This window comes from Urocampus carinirostris, chromosome 2 (genome assembly GCF_059441175.1).
Source record: "Urocampus carinirostris isolate Australia breed hairy pipefish chromosome 2, RoL_Ucar_1.0, whole genome shotgun sequence".
Lineage (NCBI taxonomy): Eukaryota > Metazoa > Chordata > Actinopteri > Syngnathiformes > Syngnathidae > Urocampus > Urocampus carinirostris.
The window spans coordinates 48,206,878-48,218,227 of NC_142350.1; the positions used below are offsets into that span (position 1 = coordinate 48,206,878).

The 11,350-nt window shown below is 41.1% G+C and overlaps 1 protein-coding gene across 1 annotated transcript; it reads right to left on the reverse strand.

Moving 5' to 3' along the window:
* Positions 1-855: 855 nt before the first annotated feature.
* Positions 856-11,109, reverse strand: wnt4b (wingless-type MMTV integration site family, member 4b). The gene is made up of 8 exons (XM_088326847.1): positions 11,021-11,109; positions 7,981-8,134; positions 6,615-6,699; positions 6,411-6,542; positions 4,863-5,005; positions 4,653-4,793; positions 3,672-3,834; positions 856-3,608 (listed from the first exon to the last, which is right to left on the reverse strand). Exons 1-8 carry the CDS (start codon positions 11,107-11,109, stop codon positions 3,439-3,441), a joined length of 1,077 nt encoding a protein of 358 aa, XP_088182973.1. The 3' UTR covers positions 856-3,438.
* Between the last annotated feature and the right edge of the window lie 241 nt (positions 11,110-11,350).

The following is an 11,350-nucleotide window of genomic DNA, read 5'->3' on the forward strand; positions in this document are numbered from 1 at the left end:
CTGTACAATTAAATGGTTGAGTGCGCAAACATTGAGCAGGAAGGTTCAACTTAACCCGACAAAAAAGAAAAAACTTGTCATTGTAGTGGGACAAAACTATTGCACTTTATTAGAGGACACGAGCAAAGCTATCGGCAGGAGATAGTCGGACACGGATGTCAGTAGAAGTTATCCTCCGCGTAGAGCATGGAAGTGAGGCAATGGCTCCGGTGTGCAATAAATAAAACTGAGAGGAAACTAGCGTGGCAACGTTTCCGTTAGTGCCTCTTATGTTCGGCTTTAAGAGCGTTGTCGGTTTCAGTAGATCATTAGGTGATGTGTTTTGGTGCGGTATGGAAAGCAGAGTTTTTATTCCAAATCCTTGGTCATCTTAGTGTCACATATTTTACCAGTGAAGCAAACAGGCAATATTTACTTTGGGGCAGTTTTCTTAACCGTTTGTGAGCCAAAACATGCAGTGATTTTCTTGATTGTAATTTCTGTTTAAAAAAATGTATTGAAAAAAATGGAGGCACGCTGATCCTGCTGTTAAAAAACATTTCAATCTTCAAGGCAGGCCTAGATGTAGTTTTTTATTTTTATTGTGGCTGTGGATAAGAACATAGATAGTTTTGGTGATTGATATTATTGTATTTTTATGATTGATAAATAAATGTTATAATGAAATGTTAAATGATTTTTATAAACTGGGCCAAATTAGATAATGGACAAACAAAAACTGGGCAGGGCAGAAATAAACGTACAATATTATCTGACAGTTAAAACAGAGACTTAAACTTTTTCCAACTGTAATCACATAACAAATACTTTTAAATATTAAAAAACAAATTCAGACATTTGGTTACCGAAACCTTTTATCTCATCAGATCATTTCAATAAACATCATTTTGTTATCAACACACTACAAAATTATCCTACCTAATAACATCAAATGTTTTTCTATTTTAAGGAATTTTACCATGGCTTATAGCAGTGTTTCTCAACCTTTTTTGAGCAGAGGCACACTTTTTAGTCAAAAATCTTGAGGCACACTGTCGAAAATGATAAGATATTAATTCAATTTTTATTTTATTTTAAAGCTTAAATGATCATGTTGCCTAAATTGACAGTGTGACATTATTATCATTGTTTGTGGTCACTGTGGATCTGGAGGTAATATAGGTTATTTTTGTAAATAATTTTACAGTATTACAGATTTTACTATATCACTTTTATAAGTTTTACTGCATATTTATTTTCTTTTTCTAAAGAATAATATAAAAATAATACTTAAAATAAGCAAAAAGATCTGCCAGTACAATAACTTCATTTTACTAAATTGACTTTTTCTGTTTGTTTTTTTAAATAAGAAATTATCAATCCAAATGAGTACTATAATGAGTAGCAATATTTTTACACTGATTGATTGTATTATGTCGGAGTACAATCCTAAACAGCTTCATCAAACAAAATAAGTTATTAATAACATTTCCCTGTCTACCTCATAATTAATATAAAGGGTAAAAGAATAGGAAACTGCTGCCGGGTAGATGAATGTTCAAGGTTTTTGGCTGACCACTGGAATAAAAGGAAATATACTGAACAATGGCATGCTTTTTTCATGGAAATATAATATCGGAAATTTCCTTCGGCACACTAGACAAGGTCTCCCGGCACACTAGCGTGCCCCGGCGCACTGGTTAAAAAAACACTGGTTTATTGAGCAAAACGCTGTCATGTGTTAGCTGGTGTCCTACAATTTTGCTCATTTTGTTTCTAACAAGGTTAGAAAAAACAAACCCCCATCTGCGAGAATAAACAAAGATTTTTCTTATTTTAAGCATAAATCTTACTTCAACAAAATTTAACAAGTATAATAAATAATGTAAAAAGAAAAAGGCTGCAAAATTTTCTGCCAATCGAGTCGAGATTTTATTTTTGGGCACTGCGGAGAAGGTCTCATGGCACACTAGTTAGGAAACTATGCTTTCAAGGATGATAACACCGGCACATAAATGTCCAGGATATGGAATAAAAGTTCAACTGGTTTCCATTGCATGTGCACGTCTGTGCTTGTCTGTTTGAGTGTTATCAACATTTCAGAAAACTGCATCCTTGTAAAAGTACGAGAATTAGGAGATAATCGTGTCGTCACTGGTAAAGTACTGTCATCCCTCGTTTATTGTAGTTAATGGAGACCAGAACGCCCCCTGTGATATGTGAAAGTCAACAAGGTTGAAACCTCCCCCCTTCATTTTTAAGATGCTCACCGCCGGCTTTAGCTCACAGCACTAGTCGGCCGGGGATAATGGATCACGGCCGCACGGGTGCTGTTCGTCTTAGGCGGAGAGAACGAAATGAAAGATCTGTCGCCTATCACACACAATTATTTTTTTCTCGGCTCCCGCTCTCAGCAATAGTCAACTGGGGATAGAGGATTGCAGCCAAAACAGTGCAGTTCCTTGTAGGCAGGCCTCAATGGCACGCTTCAGCGGCCTGAACCGAAAAAAGGGTGCTCTGCCAGCCCCTGCTCTTAGCATTAGTCGACCGGGAATAATGAATTGCGGCCACAACTGGGGATTTCATTTGAGCCGGCCAGTTCGGCACACCTCCCGACAAAGGTGCCTTTTCCCGGATCCCTGCTTACAACAATTTGGGATTGAGATAATAGATTGCAGCTGCACAACTGTAGTTCACTTTTTGTTAGACAAAACGCCAAAAAGAGCTGCCAGGCCTGGTAACGATACTCTATCTAATCGATCGTGGCCAAAACAGTGTATTTTAGGCGAGCCGATATGGCATGCTTCAGCGGCCCAAACCGGAAAAGGGTGCTGTGGTAGCCTCTGCTTTTCAGTAATTGTCAACTGGGAATAATGGATTGTAGCCAAAACAGTGAAGTTCTATCCAGATGAGCCACAATGGCACGCTTCAGTGGGCTGAACTGAAAAAAAGCACTCAGTCTGCACCTACTTTTAGCAATTGATGACCTAGGATAATGGATAGTGGCCATAACCCTGGATTTCATTTTAGACAGGCAAGAACAGCAAGCTTCCCGACAAAAAAAACTTGTCGGATTCGAATGAACAGCAATATGGGATTGGGGATAATGAATTACAGCCGCATAATTCATTCTGGTTGTAAAATAACGGCAAAAAGAGAGCAGACAAAAATGTGCTCGGTCGGGCCACGCTTGCAGCGATATGCGATCAGTAATAATGGATTGCAACTTCACTAGTGCAGTAGATATTTTTGCTGGACATAATGGCAAAAAGAAGTCTCAGAGCCCGGCCAAAATGCGCTTTGACAGCAAAAGACTGAAGTAGCGAGGGATTACAGTAGTCCTATCGTCAGCCTGTGGTTCAGGAGTGTGTCGTGTGTTTGTTCGGGTTCTCTTCTAAGGTGTTAGGTCTGTTTTTTTCTCGCAAAGAGGTTCAGGTGTGAGAGGGACCCGTCACCATTTTAAACTCTGCAGGTGTGAACAGTAACGGTGTTCTTGCACTGCTGGCATCGGACCGAGCAGCACCAGGAGAACTTGCAGGAGCACCGCTGTACCACTTCGGCCCGGCCAGCTCTGTAGCCAGGCCCGCAGCACACCAGCTCGCAGCCGTCCGGGGCCAACCGTGAGGTCCCTGGGGGCCGATCGGACCAAAAATAAAGAAGAGCTCCCGATTTCTTTGTGGGATTCATCTCACCATTGCATCTTCTGCCCGCAGTGCCGGGGATGCCGTTGTCAGGGTCCAGGTGACAAAAGTCCGGAGATGGTGCCAGGTACACCAAGTCTCTGGCAGCAGGGGGTTTCACCTGCGGGTCTCGAGGGAGAAGAGCGGTCCTGGATCCAATGCGAGTCAGGCGGACCTAGCGGAGGAGTCACAAATTTCTCATGATATGAACTAAGAACTTCAAGGTTCAAAATATGAGTTTACGTTCTCATTGAGTAAAAGTTCATTGTGAAAATTGGCATCAGGAACAGTACAACTGATTTTGGTTTATGTACCGATAAAATTGGCAATTCTGTGCAAAAAAAAAATCCCCAGTTCGCTGGAACACATCTTTGACATCTATAGCCACTAATGGCAGACTAGCTAGAAAAGATTTAATTTATGTCTATAACTGCTAAAATCGATTTTTTTTATGTCAATTGCAGCCTAGCTAGAATGGATCTTTGACATCAATAGCTGTCTACGGCAGCCTGGCCGGAACACATCTTTGACATCTATAGCAACTAATGGCAGCCAAGCTAGAAGAGATTTCATTTATGTCTATAACTGCTAAAATCAATTTTTGATGTCAATGGCAGCCTAGCTAGAATGGATCTTTGACCTTAATAGCCATCAGTGGCAGTCGGGCTAAAATGGATCTTTGACGCCTATGGCAGCCTAGCTAGAATGGATCTTTGACCTCCGTAGCTGTCTTTGGTAGCCTTTGAGTTAAATGTTTGCTATTATGCTCCAGTATGTTTTCAAAGCATGTAAAATATTTAATTTGGTCGGAATCGATTCATATGCAGCTATAAAAGAAAAACAAATCGGCTTTTATCACACCCTTGTATATTTAAGAAAACAATAATTGTGGGGTTTATGTTTTCGTTTAATGAATTAGTAGCTCGCTACTAGATATCGAATTAAACTACTAAACGAACTTTAACTTGAAGGACCGCTTTTCCACCGTCTTACCTCAGTAGCTCCGTCAAAGCGCTCTTTGAGCACGATTCCCACACGGCGAAACGGCGGCATGACTTTCCAGCACGTTCTTAGCTCGCACGAGCCCGAAACGCCGTGGCACTTGCACTCCACCTGCATGTTATGCAGGATGGCCTAAAAACGTAAAAAGATATCGCAAATATCACAGAAAGATAAAAATGCACGGCGGGATAACGAGCAAACCTTTCGACCGGCCTCGTTGTTGTGCAGGTTCATCAGTGGTCGGCCGGCAGACAAACCCCGGGCTCGTTCGGGTTCGTCTACGAAGGTTTGGGAAAAGGCCACGCCGTACGATAAATTGTCGCTGCAGCCTGACCATTGGAAACCTGAAACAGATATGCGAAAATGGAGTCAAACATAACGTCTTTGCAGATAAAATCAGGGTTCTTGCTGATCCTTGAAAAGTCTTGAAAGGCATTGAAATCATTATTGTCATGATTACTCTTTGAACTCACCTGTGCTCGCTCGTTTGGCGCCAGCTGCTGCTGGTTACCTGATCGGTTCCCCCTCCTATTCAGTTCGTCAGCGAACCTCTGCTTACGCAAGGCAAGCACTGACTCTGTCTCCCGTCTGTCCCATTTTTTCATTTGTATCCCAATCCCCGTTTGTCTCCGGCTACGACCCGTTTTTGACCACTGACCACGTTCCGATCTCCCGTCCCAGCTAACGACCTGTTTTTGACTACCAACCACGCTCTGATCCCCCGCTCCGGCTATCGGCAGTTTTTCCCGTTTGACCACGCCACAATCTCTCGTTCCGGGAGATCCACTTCCGCATTCCGAACACGCTCCGATCCCTCGAGCAGCTTGCTTCCCTCGTCCAGCGAGCACCGGATCGCTGGCGTTTGTTTTTCCTCTATATCTCAATAAACTTAACGCATCGGGGTCCTCCTTCTGTTCTGGTTCTGACATAAATAAGGACTGAATTGGCTTTAAAATGTCTTTAATCCAATTTTCAAAAGTCTTAAAAATGGGAACATGTAGTATGATAGTATGTAGTATGATTTTTATTTCTTCATATCTATTGTTTTGTTTAATAATTCACCGATTTACTTACATGGCAACATCGCGTGACTATCAAAACGATGTCGTTTCAGTCGGGCCTTTCAGTGTCTTAGGTGTACCCATAATACACATAGCAGCTTCGGACAGAGGTTTTTACTTTGGACAATGGAAAAGTGTAAATTTAACGAGAAGTGGCTGTCCGACATTTTCACCAGGGCTCAAAGCTGTTCCAGGTATTGTGTACAAGACACAATGTACTGTGTGCAAGAATTTTTTTTTGTTTGTTTTGTCAAATTGGCCTTGAATTTTATTTCAAAAGGCATTTAAAAGTCTCAAAAAGTCTTGAATTTAACATGCTTTAAGTTGTAGGAACCCTGAAACTGTTATTGTTCTACCAGTGCACCTTTTTGAAGGCGAGAACTACTCTTCTTATTGATTAGTGTGAAGCCACCAGTTTGGTACGCATTTCGAAAATATGTTATTACTGTGTTAATCCTACGTTGTTACAGTGTAACTATCAGGTTCTTTGTATCACAAGTAGGTTTAAAAAAGGCTCTCTTAACCATTAAAATAGAATTTTCCTAGAAATCACAATGAACCACCCGCAGTGAATTATTTTCAGAACCGGTTTGCCACAGCCTTGAATCGTGACTTTTTTTGACTGATGCCAGCATGTTTTGGAACGTCTCCCCCAGTTATTTTCCATGTAAGCGAATAGGATGCTCACCCTCGGGGCTGAGCCCTCTGACTTTCCTGTCACAGCCGCACCGCTCCAGCTCCCCCCTCGTGCATGCACGTGTCACCGCCACCGCTACCGCGGCTGAAGAAAGGGCGTGCACAAAAGCTGCCTCGCGAGTGCCTGTTAAAAAGGGAACAAAATATTTAGTAAAGGAAGAAAAAACGGGCCAGATTGATTTTTATGTGGGCACACCTTGGTTCATGACTCTGCCGAATACATTGATCCCTCTGGGGGTGGTGGAACAGTTCCAGCGCCGGTTCCGGAATTGGTGCTGACACTGAATTTCAATGGAATTCATTAGGTCCATGCCCATGGTTAAATTCGACTCTCGAATTTGTTTTTCTCGTTTTGGTTGAAACAAATCCCTTTAAGTGGGCAAAACTGTTATTTACTAGACATGATTGTAGTGCTTATTTGAATAATTTTATTTTAATTTATTTTGTCAAAAAGACCATCCATCCATTATCTGCACGGACCGCCTATCCCCGGTTGGGTCGCGGGGGTTATTGGAGCCCACCCCTGCTGACTTCGGGCAGTGGGCAGGTAGACAACTCACACATCCATCCACACCTAGGGACAATTTGTACCGGACAATAAACCGGACATGCATGTTTTTGAAATGTGAGAGGAAACTCACGCAGGCATGGGGAGAACATGCAAGCTCCACACGAGCAGGCTGCGGGAGCTGGACTTGAGCCCTGGACCTCCGCACCATGGGGGCTGCGCGCTAAACACCCAACCGCCGTGCCGCTTGATAAAAATACATCTTTATTCATGTTTGAACTCTTGTTTGGATTTCGGCAGTTGTAACTACACTCTGACTCATTTAATTGTTTCATCAGAGGGGCAATGTGTATTTAGCGCCCCTTAGTGCTCAAAAACTTCATTTAAAAGTGTGAAGTTTATTGTAAAGCGTTATGGGAGGTTTTAAGGCTTGAAAAGCGCTATATATATATATATATATATGCAGAACATTTACAATTACAGAATGGTCAGCAGTTCGCATTAGCAACTTGCTATCAAACAGCGTAAATCCGAACTGTCATCTTTGTAAAGGCACTACAGCTGTGGAAATGTTTAAATCTAAGCTTAAAACACACTTCTACTCTATAGCATATGAATAATCTAGATTTTATGTTGATAATATGTGTATTATTTGCCCTCATGTAATAATAGTTTGCAAAAGTCTTTGATCTGTCCAGCCCTTTGATACTCTTTGAATTTCCCTTCGGGGATGAATAAAGTATCTATCTATCTATCTATCTATCTATCTTTGTGATTAAGGGTGTCACAAATAAACATGACTTGACTACAGTAAAATACAGCTCCAGGTCGGTTCCTTTTTTTTTATGACGACAATAGGCGTTTTATAGATTCTTTAACCTAAGTCGTGCTCTACCCCGTCCTCTAAACTTAAAATCATTCATCGCGTCTAACGAAAACCAATCCCATAATTGCAAAAACGCCAACAATAGTCGCTTGATTATTCCCACAATAAATACTTTAAGTAGAATGATAACAGGAAACAAACTCGAATGAATTTAGAATATATTTTTACCTCTTCCACGACCATCTCGGCAGCTTTTCGTACGGACTCCATGACCTCCCCCCTTGCCCTGCACACACCCACCTGACCCGGGGTAAGCCCCCTCAGCCGAGCACACGGGGCAGCGCCCGACACGGGCCTGGAGCGGGGCAGCCTCGCCAGGGAGCTGAAGAACCACACATAAAATTTGGGCTCAGAGAACATTTTACAACAATTTGCCCCTAAAACAGAAAATAACTCATTACAACCTGATTACCACTGAATGTGACAAAGGCAGAAAGGGAAAGTCAACAGTAATCCAGATTTTCTTTGTTTATTGTCAGAAGGGGGTGGGGGGATTGACGTCCTGCTTTCATCGTAGTCGCTCTTTACAGGGGATAAAGAAATCATGACCATCATCTGTTTGAATGTTCGGACACACGCCTTATCAGTGCTGCTGGATATTAATTAATATGATGGAGGGAATGTTATCGTCTCAGCTCGCAAATGATCATGAGTGCGATTTTTACTCTTTGCAGAGGATAAAGAAAACCTGACCCTTCTGGTTAATAGTTCAGCCACATGTTAGCTTTAATAATAAAGCAGTGGACTTAAAGACCAAAGTTACCCAAGTAAAGTGATACCACGATACTCAAACGACTATGTACTAAAACAAATCACTTTTCAACTAAAATATTTGGATGAAAAGTCTGAACTCAAACTAACCTGAACAGTGAGATGAGTGGCCATCTTAGCTATTCAGTTAGCATTATTTAGAGAGAAGCTATTTGCTTGACAACACGTGTTGAGAATTGATTGTGCTTTACTGTGTTTTGTCCTTTTTTTTTTGGGGGGGGGGGGGGGGGGGGGGTAATACTAAAGTGTCCCCAAAATATGTCTGATAATTAAAAGGAAAGGGGAGAACAGTTTGAACAACCTTTGAGTTGAAGAAGTAAAGGATTGCCAAATACAAAAATGGTGTTCAAGTGTCTTCCATCAAACTGATGCTCAAAGGTAGCATAGGGTAATTGCTCTTTAAAGAGGACAAGAATCCGCTGCAATATACGAAAATACGCAAAGTGTGCAATAGTCGACTGGGGATAGTGGATCTCATCTGCAGTTCATTTTACAGTTGACTGTGCATTTTAAGCCTGCCAGAATGTCTGCCTCCCAACAGAAGTGCTTTCTTCTGGTCCCTCCTTGCGGCAGTATAGGATGGGGGTAATGGATCACGGTTGCACGAGTGAACTTCATTTTGGGTATGAAAAAAACGCAAAAGAAAAGCGCTGCAAATATGAGCTCTGCTGGTCCCTGCTTGCAGCAATACGTAATCAGGGATAACGGATCATGGTTGCACCAGTGCAGTTCCCTTCTTGGATGACAGACAGGCAAAAAAGGCATCAGGGCTGACAAAAAATGTGCTCTGCTAGCCCCCCTTGCAGCAATATGCGATCAGGGATAATGGATTGCAGAATATTTTTCAACCTGTGATGCACTGAGGCTGTGGAGTAAGAAGGGTGAAGTAGTGAGTGAATACAGATATTGCTTTAAATTATTTCATGATTGTATCTTCTTTAGGTTTAATCTTTAAGCTAATCCGGAGGGTATTATTGTCAAGTACACAAGTATCACTTTATATACCAGAGGTGGCTTCTCGAATATGGCCAAGAGACCAAATCCTAGAGACCTATCCATTTTTTTTAATTTGAATAAATATACTGTACAATCAGACATCTACATTTGGTTTGTTTTTTTTAAAGACACAATTAAATTAAAATGATATATAAGGTCCTTGTTTCAAGCTCTCAATTTGATATTTAGTCTTGGAGTATTACTTTAGTATTTTGCAGTATTTCTGCATTCGGATTTTGTAACATTTCTGTTGTATTCTTTTAGTATTACCGTACTTTTATTTTAGGTGTATTTTGTAGTATTTCTGCCATGGTATTTTTGGACTATTTCCATAGTTGTATTTCTGTCGTAATATATCTAGTATTAGGATTATGTTATTTATGTTGTGATATTTTTGTAATAGTATTTTTGTCTCATAGTATTTCTGTAATGATATGTTTGTATTATTACTGCAGTAGTATTTTTTGTAGCATTTCCATAGTAGTTGTTTTTTTAGTATTTCTGTAATATTTTTGTAGGGTTTCCATAGCAGTAACTTTCTATAGTATTTTGTAATATTACTGTAGTTGTATGTTGATAGTGTTTCTGTTCAAATATTTCTGTAGTATTTTTGTAGTCTTTCCATAGTAGTAATTTTCAAGTATTTCTATAGGATTTTGGAATATCACTGTCGTTGTATGTTTATAGTAGTTCTGTTCTAATATTTCTTTAGTAGTATTTTTGCATTATAGTATTACTGTAGTAGTATTTTTGTAGTACTGTATTTCTATAGATTTTTCTTTCTTTTAAGAATGAAAGCAAAATAATACGTGAGGTCCCTGTTTTTAAGCACTAAATTTTGTCTTTTTCTAGTAGTACTTTTGTAGTAGACACACAAAGGGCCAATCAAATCATAGTTGGAACCACATATTTTTTATTCGTATTATTTATTTACTGTTCTATACATTGTCATGTCATTTTGACCGTTTCCATTTGGCAGGCCGGATGAGAAAGCCTGGCGGGCCTCATGTGGCCTGCAGGCCGTAGTGTGCCCACCCCTGGTATATACAGTGTATTTGAGAACTTGGGACGCTTTTATTCTATAAAACCTGTGACACCCTCCCAGTATATTGAGTTTATGACTAGAGTTATAAGATTCAAATGAGTACCGGTAGTTAAAGAGTACTTTTGCGGTGTAGTGACGCAATACGGGGCCCGCAATTGTGCAAAAAAACTTAGTAAAGAAGGACCTTGAGGTGCTTTTTTGGGGGGGGGGTCCTGGGGTTGGGGGCAAAAACAAGACAAGACGAAGAATCCCAAAGTGACGGCAACGGGAGAGAAAAGGGAAAGGTCACGGTCGGGGAAACAAAAGGGAAAAAAAGGGAGCATGTCACCATTTTTTAAACGTTATAGCAAGACAAACAAACTAGTGCGGGGAGCGTCACAACACACACACACTTACAGCCAGTTGGTTGCCATGGCGAGCTGGGTCGCCCATAGCAACAGGAGGAGGAGCGATGCCGTGAGATTGACAGGAGGGATGCTTGGCATCAGATAGTCCGGCCGGCCGTCTGGGTGCGTTAGATGGGGTGGGGGGGCCGAGGGCCAGGGGCCCGTGGGGGGATCTCAGGACAGCCACTTAAGTTCCTGAACCTGGGCTTGAGACCCTCATAGCTGGCAGAGGTCAAACAAAGTCAACGGAGATCTGGGGACATTTTTGGAGGGATTAAATGTTTTCCTATTGAAGCAAGTTGATTAAATTCAAGTATGAAATAAATATTGTATTGTGAAA

Bases quoted from the DNA above. Each gene is read 5' to 3' on its own strand.
- wnt4b (XM_088326847.1), bottom strand. From the start codon at position 11,109: ATGCCAAGCATCCCTCCTGTCAATCTCACGGCATCGCTCCTCCTCCTG. The intron at 6,543-6,614 runs GTGTGCCCACAT...CCTTTTTAACAG, and splicing joins CGGCAGAGTCATGAACCAAG to GCACTCGCGAGGCAGCTTTT. The intron at 3,835-4,652 runs GTAAGACGGTGG...CTCCTCCGCTAG, and splicing joins GCTTTGACGGAGCTACTGAG to GTCCGCCTGACTCGCATTGG.